Source organism: Sceloporus occidentalis, unplaced genomic scaffold (assembly GCF_023333645.1).
Source record: "Sceloporus occidentalis isolate IW3139 unplaced genomic scaffold, rSceOcc1.0.p SCAF_1, whole genome shotgun sequence".
Taxonomy (NCBI): Eukaryota; Metazoa; Chordata; class Lepidosauria; order Squamata; family Phrynosomatidae; genus Sceloporus; species Sceloporus occidentalis.
In genome coordinates, this window is record NW_028316981.1 from 126,551,232 (window position 1) to 126,569,568 (window position 18,337).

At 44.3% G+C, this 18,337-nt stretch overlaps 1 protein-coding gene across 1 annotated transcript in view; it reads left to right on the plus strand.

The window, feature by feature from the left end:
• The first annotated feature begins 5,819 nt into the window (after positions 1-5,819).
• GAS7 (growth arrest specific 7) overlaps positions 5,820-18,337 on the plus strand; it is a 189,598-nt gene continuing 177,080 nt past the window's right edge. The window contains exon 1 of the mRNA XM_089534729.1: positions 5,820-6,023. Coding sequence (XP_089390855.1) covers positions 5,820-6,023 — 204 coding nt within the window. The remainder of the gene's footprint in view (positions 6,024-18,337) is intronic.

The window sequence follows — 18,337 nt, forward strand, 5'->3', positions numbered from 1 at the left end:
TCCTCCAAGAAAGCTCAAGTCCGAACAATTGTGGCCCCAGTTCCAGACACACTTACCTGGCAGTAGGAGTTGTTGAACTTGGTTGACTTCGGAGTAGGCACTTTTGGGACTGCACTGTAAATGTGATTGGTGGTGCTTTCCATAAATTATTACTGAAAAATACCCAAACAAGGAAAAACAAGTACCATTCAAATACCTACAATAGCTGCACTTGTTACAAAGCTCATTAGAAGGAGAGGCTAACTTAAACATTTTAGATTTTGCAACCAGCTTTCTTTTAAATAATTGCTTTTGTTCTTCAATCACTCTCATGTCAAGTAGTATTGGTTTTAAGCAGTTTATGACTTGACATCCCACTGCCCTTTGGGAAAAATTCCAAGAGCAATATAGATATTTTAACTGAAACTGATCTCTGCCTACAGGGCAACTTTCCCTAGAACAAAAGACTTATGTCTTCATCATAAACTTCCTGGCCTACCCCATCTATCCCTCTTATGCTTAGATCCAAAACATTAGCTTTGGCATAACTGCCTATGATGCTTCCAGTACATTACTGCAAAACTGGCATTATGTCATGTTCTCAGATGGATTGTTCAACTGAAACTGTCGGTATAGTACTTTTCTCCCAGATCCTCTTTCCCCAAGCTGGTGCTCTCCCTGCGTTTTGGACTAGAACCCTCATCATTATCAGTCAGTACAGGGGCTGATCATAGATGGTGGCTATAGTATAAAACATGGGGATAGGGATGAGGATAGTATAAAACATCTGGAGGGCAGCAGTTTGAGTAAAGCAGCAAAAAGAAAAGAGGAAAGACCTTAGCCAAATCGTGCTAACATTTTAATTTTACTTGGTTTTTTTTCCCCTTCACTCTTAATGATTTGCGTCCATTCCTGGAACTGGGGGAACTGATTTCATGTCTTCCAAGACCTCTGGATCCTTGGTGTAATTTCTGGCCTTAATCTAACATTTGTTACTTTGAGTAACTTGGTTACTATCATCTGGAATGCCACTGTTTACATCAGGCATGTGCACTGTACATCCCTTATGATGATGTTGGACTGTACTATAGCTACAGCAGCCCTAGCTAGCATAGCCAATGGTAAGGAATAATGAGAGCTGCAGTTCAACAACATCTGAATTCCCATCGCTGATGTAAATAACAATAAGAATATTTATCATCATCATCATCATCATCATCATCATCATCATCATCATCATTTCTTACCTGCCTCTCCCCATGGATCAAGGCAGGGAAGAATGGCAATTAACTGAAATACCACATCAGTTAAAACACATCAGTTAAAATACACATCTATTTAAAAGGACATACATACCATTTATAAGGACAAGATATACACATATTAAAATTCTGACCATTCTGATAATACCAGTGGAAATACAAGGAACACATCCTCATCATGAGCATTACCCCATTCAGAAAATCTGATATCTTCCTAGACCCATAATATATCAACAATATGGTAGCTGGATGCTTGCTCTGGTGCTGTTCCCTTTCTACTTCTCTAGCTCATTCATACTCTGGAGTAATAGATATTGTTTTTGCATACAGGTATGATACTCTTGAGGCAAAGACTGATATAATTTCATAGGACATGATGGTCAATCCTTATTTCTAAATGCCATATTCTCATGCAAAATCATAGAATCATAGAATCGTAGAACTGGAAGAGACCACAAGGGCCATCCAGTCCAACCCCCTGCCATGCAGGAACTCTCAACCAAAGCATCCCCGACGGATGGCCACCTAGTGTGTCATTCTTCACATACCAGTACTCCAAGGGCTGTTTATTTTTAAATTTCTAATATGGCAATCTTAGTCTTGAAGCAGCATCCCTCTATGAAAAGGAAAGGGATAGGCCTCAGGGAGGAAAGAATGCTTTGGTGAGGCACTAGAACTCCCTGACAGACCAGGCTCATCAAACTACAAATCTCAGGATTCCACAGAATTGAGCCCTGGCAGTTAAAGTGGTGTCAAACTGTTTTAATTCTGCAGTGTGGAAGGGCTGTAACAGTTAGTTGAGCTGCAATCCTATATGCACTGACCTAGGACTCAAGTGAGACTTTTCTCAGCAGGCGTGATTGTGCTATTACTTTCTTTGGTATCACAAGGAGTTTTCAAAGGATATTTTCTATGTTTGTTGTTGATAAAGGTACGCTCCAGACCATGAAGTATCACCTTACATTGGCCAATGGTTTACAGGCTTTGGTTTCACGGGAAGTTTAATCGATAAGAAAAACTGTTGGTTTTCTGTAAACAATAGGTTTCACTGCTGCCTTGGATGTACCAAGAACAAAGGACAGAGCTGAGTCTTTGCTTCAAATGGCATTCACATTCTCAGTGGTCTCTGGCTATTTCAAACTTTTCTGTAGGGTTTTGCCATTCTGAAGTACTGAAGCTTCCTTTTTGAAGCACCTTGGTGGGAAGTAAAGTTTGCTGAGCCTTTCTTTTCAGACCGTGCCATTTGTTGTCCTTGAAGGATGTTTAACAACAGTTTGGCCTATATGCTTGAACTTTCTGTATTTGCAGAAGTGACAATGTGGAAGATTTCCTTCACCTTTAATTTCTTTCCCTTTCATTTTGGCACCAACTGCTTCTTGACATCACAAGTCAAGAGAAAATGTACTGACTTCACTTTTTGTCTAGTAGGGCATTTTCTCATAAATGTTCAAAATGTAAAAAAAAAATCTTAAATTGGAAAGATATGATATTTTACTGAGTACCATCTTTCACATAGAGGTGAAAAGGAGAGGGACTCTTAAGGCATCCGCACTGGAGAAATAATCCAGTTTGACACTTTGACTACCATGGCTCAAGGCTATAGAATTCTGGGAATTGTAGTTTTGTGAGATATTTAGCCTTCTCTATCAGAGAGCTTTGGTGCCACAACAAACTCCAGTTCCCATAGCATTGAGCTATGGCAGTTAAAGTGGTGTCAAACCAGATTATTTCTGCAGTGGGGATGCAGCTGAATGTACTTATTTTCTTCTGAAAATAAATCCCTCAAAATACAGCAAAGGCTTATTCAAGCCACCTTTGTCAGCGTGTTTCCAGAGAAGGGGAGTCTAACGTTCATAACCAAAAGGAACTGCATAACTATTCCACCATTTTTTTTGAACGGATTTTCTCTGGTAAGAAACAAGACAGAAGAAACAAGGGGGAAACTCTGGAAGGGTACAAATTGAAGCAACATTACCTAGAAGACCTTCTGTAAATTTCCACGAATGGGAAAGTGTGATTGCACAGTAAAAGTCCCATCAGGTACACATGACAGGTGTCATGCTTCAACCTCAACACTGGGCTAAAACCAGAACAAAGGTTATTCAGAATGTTATTTTCAGCAAAATATTGATATTATTTTGAATTAAGCTGATTTATTTTGCCATGAGACATTTGTTGTTGTGTGCCTTCAAGTCACTGCATGCTTAGGATGACGGAAAGGCAATATTTTCTGGGGTCTTCTTGGTAAGACTTGGTCAGAAGGGGCTTGCCATTGGCTTCCTCTGAGGGAATGTGACTTGCCCAAGGTTACTCAGTGGATTTCCATGGTCAAATGAAAACGTGAAGGTTTGAACCAGGATCCCTGGAGTCCTAGTCCAGTAATGCTTAAACCACTACACTGGCTCTAAAAGTTGGCATACAGTTCAATTATCCATCCTACAATCAGCAAGATCCTCATAATGCCCATCAGAGTATATTGTTGTTGTTGTGTGCCTTCAAGTCATTGTCACTGTATGGTGACTCTGAGGCAAAGCTATCATAGGGTTTTCTGGGGCTGAGTATGAATAACCCAAGGTCACTAAGTGGGTTTCCATGGCTGAGTGGGGACTCAAACTCTGGTCTCCAGAGCTGTAATCCAAAACTCATACCATTACACCACCAGACCTATCCGTGTATTGCTCATCCATGTGCGCCTTCAAGTCATTTCCAACTTATGGAGACCCTGAGATGAACTTATCACAGGGTTTTCTAGCTGAGATGTGTTCAGAGGAGGTTTGCTATTGGTTTCCCCTGAGGCTGAGAGGGTGTGACTTGCCCAGGATCACCAGCAGGTTTCCATGACCGAGCTGGGATTCAAACCCATAGTTTGAATAGTCCAATACGCAAACTATTATACCACACACTGGCTCTTAGGTAGAATATAGAACTGCTGTTGCTGCTCCTGTTTTACAAAACCCTCCTCTTTTTAATATTTAACTTTTACTCTGTGGGAAAGAGAGAATGAGAGAGAGGGAGAGAAAGCAAAAATAAAAAGAAATAAATGGCAGAAGAGTCTTGTTGTAAAATGGCTGCTACAAATATCTTCACATTTTTACATACTCTGACTCAGTTGTAATTGTGCAATTTAGGGTTGGGTGGGTGTAGTAACTTTGCCTTTTTGCTGTAACATATAGGGCTGAAGATTACAACATTAGGGCAAAAGGGTGGGCCTTAGGGCCCTGTATGGTACTTATATATTTGGAAGCTTTGGGCAACTGGTTCAAGCTCCTGTTTTAAGGTGCCACAGAAGGCAATTTCAGAAGGCCATGGCAAACCTCCTCTGAACAAACCTTGCCAAGACAACCCCAGGATAGGGGTCTGGATCTTAGGGTCGGAAACAAATCATTTGGGATGCTGTGCCTCTGGGCATGATGTTAGAGTGACCAGATGGCCTAACCTCAAAGGAGGACAAGGCACAGCAAAATGTAGGACATTCAAGAAAAATGGAGGACCCTCCCAAAGAAAAGCTCGAAATGCTCACAGACATGTCAACGCATGCTTTTTAGGCCTGCTCAAAATGGTAGGCCTTCTGGAATCCCTCCTGGACAGCAGGATGAAATGGAGGACACATCCTGGGAAAGGAGGACACAGCTGGCTCACACTTTATTAAATCTAACATGGCATTGACATCGGTGGGTGGGGGGTGGAGAAGAAGAAGACGAAAAAGTGCGTAATGTACTTGGGTGAAGTGCTTTTTTTAAAGGGAGGGAATGGAAGACAATGCTATTTTGATCCAGGGGGACCAGGCGTCCTCCATTGTCAGGGCATGGAAACTCCAGGAGGAATTTCCAAATGTCCTCCATGTTGAGCATGGCTAAGGAGCACGACCTTGTCTGTACATGGGCATGTTTAGCTTCTCTTTGGTCGCATCCTCCATTGTGATGGAATGTCCTCCATCCCACCTCTTACCCAGGAAAATTCCAGAGCATGGCCAAGAAGCATGCGTGTGTGTGTGTGTGTGTGTGTGTATCTATCTATCTTTTCTGGGGGCCTCTCCTGCCCTGTCCTGGGACGTCCTCCATCCCTACCCTTCGGCCCCCAAAGGCCCTCCATTCGAAGAAGTCCCCCATTCTGGAGGTGCTTTGCTTTTGGGTCACCTCCTCCCTTCTGGCCTCTTCATCGGAGGCAGCCAACCACCACCATCAGGTCCTCTCCTGCAGGTCCTCTTGGTTCCATTGGGTGCCTTTGGGGAGAGAGAGAGAGAGAGAGAGAGAGAGAGAGAGGTCTGTCTCTCTCCCTCCTTTGGGTGAGACCTGGCTTTGAGCGGAGGGGTGTTGTGTGTGTGTTGTGTGTGTTGTGTGTGTGTTGGAGGGCGGGCTGAGGGCCTGGCCCGGGGGCGGGGCGGCTTCCAATCCTCCACTCGGGCTTTTGGGGAGGAGAGGAGGAGGAGGAGGAGGAGGAAGAAGAAGAAGAAGAAGAGCACTGCCTCCTCCTCCTGCTGCTGCTGCTTTGGGCACCTGTTGGAGCCGGAGCCTCCTCCTCCTCCTCTTGCTGCTGCTGCTGCTGGTGGTGGTTGCCTGGGGCTGGGACTCCGCGGCGATGCCTCCTCCTCCCCTGCAGCCGGGGGCGCGATGCCGGACCCTGTACCCGTTCTCCGGGGAGCGGCACCGGCAGGGGCTGCGCTTCGCCGCCGGGGAGCTGCTGACCGTCCTGCAGGCGGGGCCCGAGGGCGGCTGGTGGGAAGGCGAGAGCGCCCAGGGGCTCCGCGGCTGGTTCCCGGCCAGCTACGTCCAGCTCCTCGAGGTGAGTCGGGCAGGAGCCCCCGAAGCCCAAGGGGCCGTGCCTGCTGCTCCTTGCTCCCCCAGGAGCTGGGCATGCAGGACCTCAAGAAGAAGAAGAATCAGACATCTGGAAGCCGGGGGCTTTTGGGGTGGGTTCTTCGGGCCATGTCAGTTTCTGGCTGCAGCCTCCGGAGAGAAGGGGGCCTCTGGGGAGCCCCTCTTCCAAGGAGGCCAGCCGCAGCTGCTGGGCGAACGGCCTCGGGGGAACTCTGCCCCACAGCAGCCCCCCGAAGCCTTGGGCCCGCTCCCCTCCGAAAGGCTGCTCGGGATGGAAGAGCTAGAGAAGCTGAAAAGCCCCCGGGGGAAAGGGAAGCCAGGCAGGGGCAGAATGCAGGACATGGAGCCCAGGGGGGCTGAAAAGCCTCCCCAGAAAGGGCAAGGCGTGCTGCTCCAGCCTGCTTCAAATGTAGGGCAGTTGGGGAGTTCTCCTGGGCCGAAGCTGGACCTGGAGGACCTTCCAAACTAAGAGCAAGACTAGTAGTAGAGGAGGAGGAGGAGGAGAACCCGACTAGAGAAGAACTAAAGGCGCTGCTAGAAACCTAAATCCGCGCTTCTCAAAGTGGAGGACATGCTGAAACTCCTCCCGGACAGGAAGGTTGGGATGGAGGACGCGTCCTGGAAAAGGAGGAGGGCCCGGTGGGAAGGGCTGAGTTGGAGGGCTGCGGGGGTGGTTCCCTCCTGGGCCTGGTGCCCTGGCTCTGCCTCTGAGGCCCCATGGGCCTGGCTGGGAGGAGGGGAGGCTTGGGAGTCCTGGGGGTAGTAGGGGGGTCCTCCTTGTGGCAGAAGGGGGGGAGGCCTGGGAAGCGTGGGTCTCCCGGCCCCCTTCCTCCTCGGCCTTGCGGCGGGGCTGGTGTGGGAGGGAGACTGGCGCAGGCTGTGGCCGGATGCCTGGGGGCAGCATGAGTTAGATGCGCAGGTTGAAGAGCCAGTCTGGCTTTTGTGGCTGGCTGGGGTGGTCTCCCCGTTGGCCTGGGGGCACTTTTCCCTCCCCTCCTTGGGCCCCTCTTCCCTTCTCTTCCTGGGGAGGCGCTTGTGCCTCAGGGCCCTCTCCCCCCCCCCCCCAGGCCTGGAGGTGGGCTGCTGCTTTCTGCTAGCTCCAAACACACATGAATGAAGCCTTCCTTCCGTGGAAGAAAACTGGGCTGAAGAGCCAACTCATCACATGCTGAGATGAGTAACTCTCCCTTTCCACACAGGAACAGAGGGAAGCTTGCCTTCTTCTGAGTCAGACCATCCTTGAGTCCAGCTAGCTCCCTCTGGTCCACACACACAAACCCAGGAAGGGCTTTTGGAAGGGCGCTAGGCAGAAGAGCCCAGCTTCCTTCACCCGCACCTTGGGGGGTGGATTTGGTGTGCCTTCCAGTTGTTTCTGACTTATGGCAACCCTGAGGTGACCCTATCATGGGGTTTTGTTGGCAGGATTTGTTTAGAGATGTGCCTTTGCTTACCTCTGAGGCTAAGAGAGTGCACATTACCCAAGGTCACCCCATGGGTTGCCATGGCCAAGTAGGGAATCAAACCCTGGTCTCCAGAGCTGTAGCCCAGCACTCAGACCACTAACCCATGCTGGCTCTCTCTTTCCTAGCCTTCTGGGTCTGCAACTCCCCTACTGCTGAGTGCTGAAGACAATATTGAGCTCTGTAGACCCACTCAGTAGACCCTTCCCACTGGCTAACTTGAAATAAGGGGGTTTGCCATTTTCCAGTGAGAATGAACTTTCCTGCCCAAGAGGCTTTATAGGCGTCCACCTCGGTATCTTACTGGCTTAGGGCCATTCATGGTCCTTGGAAGGGGGGTCAGGGAGGCTTGGGTACCTCCCCTCAAGACAATTTTAGACAAGGTCGAGCCCCCCCCCCCCCCAGTGATCAGGCAAAATCACTGATCTAGACTGTATTTAATGATCAAACCCCGAGAAATAGTGAACCCTCCCGGTGATAATAAAGGCTGACTGCTACACTGAACACATAAAGGGCACCCGTCAGTATACAAACTGTCTGTAAGAGTCATAGAATTGGAATTGAATTGAGCCCCATGCTCAATTCAAGATCTCCAGCTTGAGCATCCCCAGCAGGTAGCTGCCCAGCCTCTTTTTGGAGATATCCAGAGAAGGAGATCCCACCAATTGGTCCCATTTATCTCAGTCTAAATCTGTCCTCCTATAACTTAAAACCATTAGACTTGGTTCTACTCTCAGAGGCAGCAGTGAACAAGCCAGCACTCTTCTCTTTGCGGCAGCCCTTGAGGTAATTAAATATCAGATCACTTTTCAGTCTTCTCTTTACCAACCTGAATATGCCCAGCTCCTTCAACCATTCTTCATATGTTTTGTTCTTCAGACCTCTTACCATTTTCACTGCCCTTTCCATAATCTTCATAGTTAGGGAGATTGGTAATGAATGAGAAAAGCAATTTGCCCTCCAGCTGAAAGTAGTCAAAATTACTAACAACCTGCCTGCCAGTTTTGAGCCTCCTACCTAAAAAAACCCAGGGGACATTATTTGCTACTGTTCAGGATGGCTGTACTTGTTTATCAGAGGCCTCTGTGGGTGCTCTTTCTGGCAAGCTTCCCGTGGGCAACTGGTTGGCAGCTGTATGAGCAGGATGCTAGACCAGGTAGGCCTTTAGTCTGGTCTGATTCTTCATGGTGTGTGGGACATCTTACATTCTGTGGCTATGACTTCAGTGTAATCAAATGACTTTCTTTAAAAAAACAGCAACTTCAAATCCAAATTTGTCTGCATTAATCATAAATTCCCTATGTCTAGCCTTCTGTTAAAAGATAGCAAGGTTTACATAGTCCACTCCACTGAGCTGAGGGGGAGTTGAGGAGAGCAGGGAAGAGATTGTGTGAAGCTGTGCTAAGCCCATGCAACATATATTACAATTAAAATGCATGAACTTTCATTTTGGCAGGATTTATGTCTTAAATAATCGGCACTGCACAGTTCATGCACTACAGTTCTGAGATGTGCTCTGCTGCACCAGTACAGTGAATGGTGTTAATGTAATATGGTCCCATAGCAACTCTGAGCCGCTCTCATAATTTATATGTTTATTAGTTTGATGTTGTCACTGATTGCTTAGGAAGGCTGTTGGGAAAATCTTCATCTTGGTATGAGACAGTCTAACATAAAAAGAGCCCTGCTGGATCAGAACAAAAGCTTAGCTTCTCCAGCCTTCTTACCCCACAGTATCTAATCCAGTCTTTCTTTCCCCACAGCAGCCAACCCATTACCTGTGGGGAGTTTTCCATCAGATGCATTTGTGGGGAGCTTAGAATTAGGAAGTGAGCAGCCTCCCATTCCTGTTTCCCAGCAACTGGGATGGAGGATGTTGTCTCCAGCAACACCCCAGATTCCACTTAGAAGGCTTTCCAGATGTTGTGTCTAAATGCATTTTAAACATTGTTTCTGGACCACAAATGTCTTTGGCACAGAAAAACTGTCAGGCTCACACATCGACATGATATTCAGAACCAGAAGGGTTTCAAAGCAGACCTGTCGAATACTCATTTTCCTATCTGTGTTATTAAGGGATTTGAGGACCTGTCAGCAAAAAAAAGGTCAAATTCTGCTACCAAGAAATGTAAGATATTTTAGGCCTCTGTGGTGATACTGGACAAGCCAAGAGAGAGAGAGAGAGAGAGGAAGAATCTGACTGTAACATAAAATACAAAACTGGTTCTGACTGCAAAATACAGCTTAACTGGTCATTATGAAAAGTGGGTATTTGAAACATTGGGAAAGACATCGGGAAGTGCAGAATGGGTCTGTAGATTTTACTGAGATGCTGAAATACACATCTGTAAGGGCCAAACTATAATGCTGTTCAGAACAAGTTTATATATAGCCATGTGCATGGTCACCTGTGGTGAATTGCCTTCAAACAACCTGGCAGAATCTTCTGTATGAACTAGAAAAGAGAGAATTCTTTTTCCCATTCAGATTGTCAGCATGCCATAAATAACTAAAAAGGATATGTATGAATAGTTGTTCCTGTACCATTCTTGGAGTGCTGCTGGCCTTGGAGAATCAAAAGCAAACTTAATAATGGGTACTGCCATCAAGATAAGCATGGCATCTTAGTGCTGTACATTCTACCTTCAGTTTTCTTCCACTCCATATGCTAACAAAAGCCTTTGAATGGATAGGTCAGAATACAGAGAAGAGTTATGTTTTATGGCTGCTGCCACATAATTAATGCCGTTTGACATAACTTTAACTGCCATAGCTCTGTCCTACGGAATCCTGGGATATGTAGTTTGTTGTAGCGCCTGAGCTTTCTCATAAAAGTTATATATTTCACAAAATTACAAATCCTAGAATGCCATAGCATTGAGCCATGGCAGTTAAAGCAGTGTCAAACTGCATTAATGTGCAGTGAAGATGTAGCTTGAATTTGTATACTGTCAGTTGATTAGCATCCAAATGTGAACTTGCAGCATATACTTGAGACTGTTCTCTTTTTTCAAGTAGTTGTTTGTGTTTCTTTCTATTTTATGCATTTGTTTTTAATAGGATTTCTGTGTAGGGGTGCAAATAACGCTGATCACAGGTGGCGCCTACCTGTGATATGAGTGCTCATGAGCAATGGGCTGGGCTGTGTACAGATAGTGCTTTTTGAATTTCTGCCACCTGAAAAAGAGCAGAATCATTTTCTCACTGCAAACAATCGCTAGACTAAGGACTCAGTCAGACTACACCATTATAGCACTATCATTCCACTTTAGTTAGTGGCCATGGCTTCACCCAATGGAGTCTTCATGGGTCTTATAATTCTTTCCCTCAAATGCCAGTCCCAGGGTGGCACCATACTGTAGAATCATATTGCTATAATTGTGTGAAGTAAAAAGGGCCCTAAGCTGTTGTGCTAATTCTTCAAAGCTTCTGGAGATTGTATCCATCCCTGTTCATGTGCACATTATGTCCTTGTCTATCTGTCCATCTACCTATTTTTCTTTCTCAGTAGACTGTGTTTTGAAGAAATAGCCTGGACACGAAGTGGTCTCAGGGTAAAGAGAAATTTTGCCTGCATGAGTTTGGCTTTATTTTGTCATCCCAGATTTGGATTTATTTCTCTCTGCTTATTTTTGTTGCTTACATCCATAAGGTGGGAGAGCGTGCTGCTGCACAAATATGAAGTGCATTTTACAAACCCTTGAAGTGTTCTTGGAGTGCAACCTTAGAACCTTTAGCTGTTGACAGTTTGCAGAGGTGTATATACATGAAACAGAGTTCTCCCTGGGCTCAGGTTTTGGTAACGCTGAAACAGTTGCACCTTTATATTTGTACATGTTTTTCAAACATAAAACAACCAAACCCTGAATAGTCCTGAGTGCCAAGTTGTAAGGGATACTTAAGAAGGTATATAGGTCCTTTATCGTGTGAAGGGTATTTTTCCCAGTGGTTCATCAGCTCAGTTCAGTCCCTTTCCTGTTTTTAAAAGCTTAAAACCCTTTTGCTACAGCAGCAGTAACACATCTCTGTATTACAGCTCCCTGTTGACCATGCTTCTGAAGTGGTTTCTGTGTCTTGTTTGTTTGCCTATCAGAGTATAATTGCTCTCAATGAGTTTGTTCCTGTTAAGCCTGTTTGAGGTGATAGTGTAATAGACATTACCCTATTTATGCTCTTAGGCCTCCAGATTCATACATGGTTGTTGGCTAATTAGAATTGCATAGAAAATCTAGGGGATTACTTTAATGTAAGATCATATGGTAAAACAGCTGTGCATGTGGAGAAGGGGGGACAAAACTATGTGCTGTGATTGTGTGTTCTAAATCAGGTATGTCTTCAGGCCTGTGTTAATCTATTTATGTCTGTTTTCATAGGCAAAGTGGATCCTAACCTTTTAAAACTAACCCATCTTTCTAGGGATACGGTAACGTTATGGAATGGGAGTTGGCCTGGATGTAATCTCTTGAGTTATTCAAATCCTGTGATTCTTGATTTTAGGATTAAAATTTGGGCAGGAGTAGGACTGGTGGAGATTATCTCCATAGCTTTTTGGCAGAGTGGCCAAGTATCTTTTCATTGTTAAGAAGGTTGCTCTCAATAGCTGGACTCCTCTGGAAGGAAGAGGACCATTTCGGAATGGGGGATTAGTGAATTCATCTTGGTTCAAGGCCAGGAACTAGAAAGCAGGGCTATTGAAATCAATGATGTGAACAGCTTCCACATGCTGAGTCCAAGGTGTGAGGAATATATATGGAGTCTGGCTTAGAGGGTCATTTTCTCTTACTATTTGCTCAGAGAGAGATGAATGTGATGGCTTTGGCAGAAATATAAGAATCCTAGCTCTTAGTTTGCATAGGTTTCTAGCACTCATGAGAGCAGAGAAGGTCTTGTTAAACTGATTGCAAACAGAATGAGCCTTGTGTTAAAGGGACAGGATAGAATGCTCTGCCAGATACACCACAAACTGGTTTACTAACACCACCTTTGCATAAATGTGTGGTTCACCAAAGGAGTCACTGTTGTACACAGTGGAAGAATCTGCCCAAGCCTCTGGCCAGAGACAATGATATTTATTCAGTTAAAGATTTATAAGAAAAACATTATTGTCCATCAGTTGCTGCCATCAAACATAATGGTTTTTAGTGCATTCCAGTGTGGTGCTGACTCCCTACTCCCCCAGGTCCCATGGGTCCCGCCCAAAATGGTGGACAGAGCTTTCCATCTCATGTTTTGGCTAGGAACATGGGTTTTCTTCTCCCCTTCCCCTCATAGAGAGGGAGGAGAAGAGTGAAGTCCTGTGAGCTGGTGCTTGCTGTTTTCAGCTGAGAAAACAGCTGGCTTTGCTCCTCCTACCCTTTCTCAGTGTGGGGAAGGAGAAAGGACCCAGGAAGGGCATCTCTGCCATTTTCAGACCGTGGCTGAAGTTGTGTTTGTGTATGGGGAGGGGAGAATTATCTTCAGCGTAGTTTGCAGTGTCTAAATGCCCTAAAGGCTCCAGATCCTGTATGATCTTGGAAGGTAAGCAGGACCAGCCCTGGTTATTACTTGGATGAGAGCCCACCACTGAATACCAGGTGCAATGGACTTTACTTCAGAGGAAGGAATTGGTGAAACTACTTCGGAGTACTCCTAGCCTGAGAAAAACCCTATGACATTCATGGGCTCACTATAGGTGAACAGGTGACTTGAAGGCAATACACACACTTGTAGGAGCAATACTTGGATGAAGGCTCTAGGGAAAGGATGGCTTTGGTCAGCAGGGCTCTACAGGTAGATAGGGGAAACTTTGTGGGCTGGATTAGCCCTGTACATGAGAGACACCCCCCGCCATAATGTGCAATAAGAACATGTTATGGTGAGGCTTGGGCTTGTGTGTTCTCCCACCTCTCTCCTATAAAATTAGGTAAAAGTATCATTAGTGTTCTCAGTATGTAACATGTAAATGTGAACTTCTGAGTACTGAGTTGGGACTACCAGAAGATATTTCACTGCCTGAGGCAAAGGACAAGATGATGCCTCCTGCCTGCTGTATGGCCAGAAGCCAAGTGGGCTTTCAGTTGAATCATCTGTTGATGTTGGTGATAAGGTGGATGTAGTGGAGTAGTTTAGAGAGTCTGGGTGGGTGCTGTACTCCCACAGAAGAAGCAGCCACAAGGATGGCCCTGCTGTGCCTTAGCACTTGCCGCCTGAAATGATCACCTTGCTATACTAAATGATAGGTTTGGCCCTAGGTTATCTGTAGTGCCTGAACTTTGTGAAGATGTATTTCACCATTCAAGTCAGTATGGTGTAGTGGTTTGAGTGTTGGACTGAGACTCTGAGACCATGGTTTGAATCCCCACTCGGCTGTGGAAACATACTGGGTAACCTTGGGCAAATCATACTCTCATCCTCAGAGGAAGGCAAAGGCAAACCCTCTCTGAACAAATATTGCCAAGAAAACCCTGTGATAGTTTTGCCTTGAGTCGCCATAAGTTGGAAACGACTTAATGGTACACAACAATAATGACAAATTTCACCTTTCATTGGGAGATCAAAGTGTTTAAACCAGTGCTCCTCAGTCTTTGCTCCCCACATGTTTGGACTTCACCTTTCAGAAATCCTGGATCATTATATAAGCTGGCTGCAGGGAACTTGTCTAAAGTGTCTGGAAGACAAAAGAATGAGAACTACAGTGGGCCCTTAGTATCTGCTGGGGTTTGGTTCCAGGACCGCTTGTGGATACTAAAATCCATTGATACTCAAGTCCCATTATATACAACGGCATAACAAAATAGTGTCCCTTATATAAAATTTGCTTTTTGGATTTTTAAAATTATTTTCAAGCCATGAGTTAATAGATGTAGAGTCCATGGATACGGAGGGTCGACTGTGTTGGTTTAGAATTGTAATGAGTGAATTGGACTCAGAAGCAAAATGAATACAGTAATTTTTAAAGCAAATTTTACTGAAACACCTCCAACTGAAAAGAAGGGGGAGATGAGTTATCAGGTATATGTATGAGAAAAACAAGATTATTCAGGATGTACAGAGCCAAGTGTAGTATAGGTGCTTTCACAGTTCTGCCCTTACAATCTCTCCTCCCTCTTTCCGTGGCCTATTCTGTTTGTCTGCCTTTCTGCTAGCAGCCCAGCCCCCTCTAAATCATTCTGTCTTATTCTTAAACTTGTATCAGCTAAACAAACAAACAAACAAAATAAAGCACATTTGAGGGAGAAGGAGACAAAAGTCCACTCTGCTGTTAAGATGGATCTCTTCCGGCAGGCCTTCCCAGAATAGAGAAACCGGCCTCAGAAAAACGTCTGGGAATAAGATACTGCCGCTCCCATTGATTGCTTGCTGAGTGATGTTGTTGACCTTCTGGTCAGTTTTTAACTTGTAGGTTTTTGTTTGTTTGTTTGTTTGTTTTTAAATTTTGCATTGGATTTAATACTTTTTAAGGGGGGGGGAGGGCACCAGGGATTTTATATGTGCTGTATTTTTTAACTTTGTTAGCCACCCCGATTGTTCTCAGAGGGGCGGGATACAAATAAAATCATCATCATCATCATCATCATCATCATCATCATCATCATCGAGTGCCAGTTTGGGGAAGGCTGGGATAAGAAGTGAGATGCAGTGGAAAGATAAAGTAAAGCTTTATGTGGGTTTGGTCTTCTCTAGTTTATATCAGGAGAAACATCCTCGCTCTATAGAAGAACGCACTACAAAAGGTACACAAGTGGTATAAAACTACTGTATAGCTATTGTGATAAATTTACTGTATGTTTATGCAGTGCAGTGCAGTATGTGTTGAATTGGAAGTCAGGGCTATGGTGTACAGTGGGACTTACTCCCATATAAATGGCTACAGGCCTAGGGCAGGGTTTCTGCTTAATTTTTGTGTTTTGGTAGTTGATTTTTAAAGTTTGACATACCAGCTGTCTGCTTGCTAAGCATAGGCCATACTGTTGCCTAGTATGGCTCAGTGTTTTCTTTATGTGCATTAGATGCTGGGTTGGTGATGCTCGCACAAGATTAATATTTTAGGACACATTATTTGGATGCATATATCAATTGGTTTTTCCTCTCTCTCCTTTTGAACCAACTTTGAGAAATCACTTATGTAAAGAAACAGCAGCCAATGTAAATTTTTTCTTCACTGAAAAGTGCTAGGACTTTTTATAGCTGCTGTCACCTCCCTTAGTTGCACATCTCTCTTATGAAGCATAATGTGTCATTCCAATACTGAAGGAGACAGCTTGGGAATTGGAGATTCTGCCAGCACCCATCCATTCGCTGAGTGTGGTTGTCGTCTTCAGTGGGTTTCAGTTTAGTTTTATAACAGGCTTGGGGGGAAAAATAGATTTTAAAAAATTCTGCTTGTAAGGCATCTAAGAGATCAGTTATTTTCTATATGCTGCTCACCCACCAGTGCAAATTACGTGTTTTATCTTACCATGCCTATATTAGGACATTAGGGTTACTTATTCATGTATTATCACTGTACACAATGCAGTTTTTCCCTGAAATGAGAAGATAGACAGCTCTGTGATTCTGCTGCGCCGTGATATGTGGTAAGAGAAACCATGAACTTACACTTTAGTGCTTTTCTGTCCAGCTCAACTGGTTGTAATGGCAGGGGTGGGCAGAGCTAGGCTATGGTAGGCAGATCTAAAGGCTTGCAGCAGGTTATGCTTTATTTTTCAGTAGAACCCCAGAGTCCTGCTTAGAAGCAGGAACAAGATTTGGCAGATGCAGAAATGCACAAGGGCTTTTTAGAGCACATGCTAAGCTTAGAAATTTGTTTTCAGAACCAGAGTGGGAGCTTTCACACACAGGTCTGTTCCTAGCCATCTTGATTTTAACAGCCTAATTTAGGATAGAGGCAAATTGTTGTTCCTGTTGTTTAACCATTGGAAGTGGGAATCGCTTGGAGATCAACTGCAAATTACCTAGAGATCTGTTAGTACCTCTGACTGTGCCTGGTGTAGAATCCACTCCACAGCAGATAAGCTTAGGTGTGGGACCCTATTTGCCAAGTCAAAGTGTGTGGATTCATTAGTGCAGAGGAAAGTATATAATCTTATAGCATATATAGAATATGTCTTGAGCATTCAAATGGGATCTTTCTATTTGATCTTGTAAATGCAAACAGTCTCTGGGCTGCAAAACTTAAGGGATTGTTACTGCAAAAAGATGTGTTATCAGAAAGGTATCCCTTTAGTAACCTTGCATTTATCTTGGCGTATACTAGGTTCACACTGTGAAGTGAACAAGAAAAAACTCTGGAAGGAATTTTGTTGCTGTTTACATTGGAAGAGACTTTGTGACACCCGTGCAATAGCTCTGAGTTTGTGAAGATCTGGATTTAGGCAGAAAAGTCTATTCTGCCAGCTGTCTTTGGTCTCAAAATGTGACCCTTGCTGAATTGCTCTAGATTTCTTTATTCATCTTAAAAATAATTGAAGACTGTACAGTAATTGTCTAGTGAAGATGCAATGACAGTGGTGTAAACAGTACTGAAAAATGTACAGCAATTAGGTTATGATTTATTAGAGGTGTTCGAATGTAGACCGGTGCTGAAATTACCCTTCTCACTTGAAGGTTATGCTGTTTAAGGTGGGTTATAGTTACTGAATTAGGAGGGACAGGCAACTATACAGGTTCAGAGGCAAAGTGTGCCCATGGTATCTGTTGGGGTATGGTTACAGCTCCCCCCCCCCCCCCCCAGTACTAAAATCTGTGGATGCTCAAGTCCTATTAAATACAGTGGTGTAGTAAAATGGTGTCACTTATATAAAATGGCAAAAATTCAAGGCTTGCTTTTTGGAATTTTGTAAAAAAAAAAATTAACCTGTGGATGGTTGAATCCATAGATGCAGAATCTGGGGATTTAGAGGGCTGACTGTACTCCATTTTTAGTCTTTCTAGTCAATAAAACTATGGCTGCATCCGCACTGCAAAAATAACCCAGTTTGTAACACTTTAATTGCCATGGCTCAATGATATGGAATTTGGGGATTTGTAGTTTGTTTTAGCACCAGAGTTCTCTGAGAGAGAAGGCTAAATGTCTCACAAAACCACAGTTCCCAGAATTCAGTAGTATTGAGCTATGACAATTAAAGTGGCGGAAAACTGGATTATTTCTTCTGTGCAGATGTAGCCTATGTTTTGCAGGTGTCTGGTTCTGGAGAATAAAAAGGCAGGTTTTGCTGGCCACTAGTCGATTTTTGCATGCAACAAAAGAATTTGTGCTTAAAGCCTTATCTATCTTGGAACATGAAGGCTAGGTTTTTGCTACCTGTTTTGCCAGTGAGTTTTAAACTTTTGCTGCAGACCCTTTTTCGGAAGCCTTTGTTTTCTGAAGTTAGGCAACTCTTGAGAGAAACACTTTCTTTGTCAGTGGAATCTCTCCCCAAGCAGGCTTGCTTTGGAGCTTTGTGTTCTTTGGCCTGCTGAGTGAAAACTTGTTTGTTTGTTTGTTTATGTAAGTATTTATTTATTTAAATATGTATTTATATCCAGCCTCTTCCTCCAAACTGGGGCACAAAGTGGCTTACGCTAATTACTACAGATTAAAAACAAATGTCATTTAAAAATATGCAAAAAAAAAGGATTATTAAAATAAAGGCCAAGATTTTGTATCATCTGAACGTAAATTTCTGCCAGATGGAACAGTGCCCTACTTCTCTTGCCTCAAAGGAAGATCTCGCCTCTCTTTTGCACCCCAGGTCATCCAGTAGCCAGAGAGGAGGGTGAGGTACAACCACACTAATGTCCCTGAGGATGATGTCTTCATCGTGTCCCCCACCCTATCCCAGTCACTAAATGACAATGT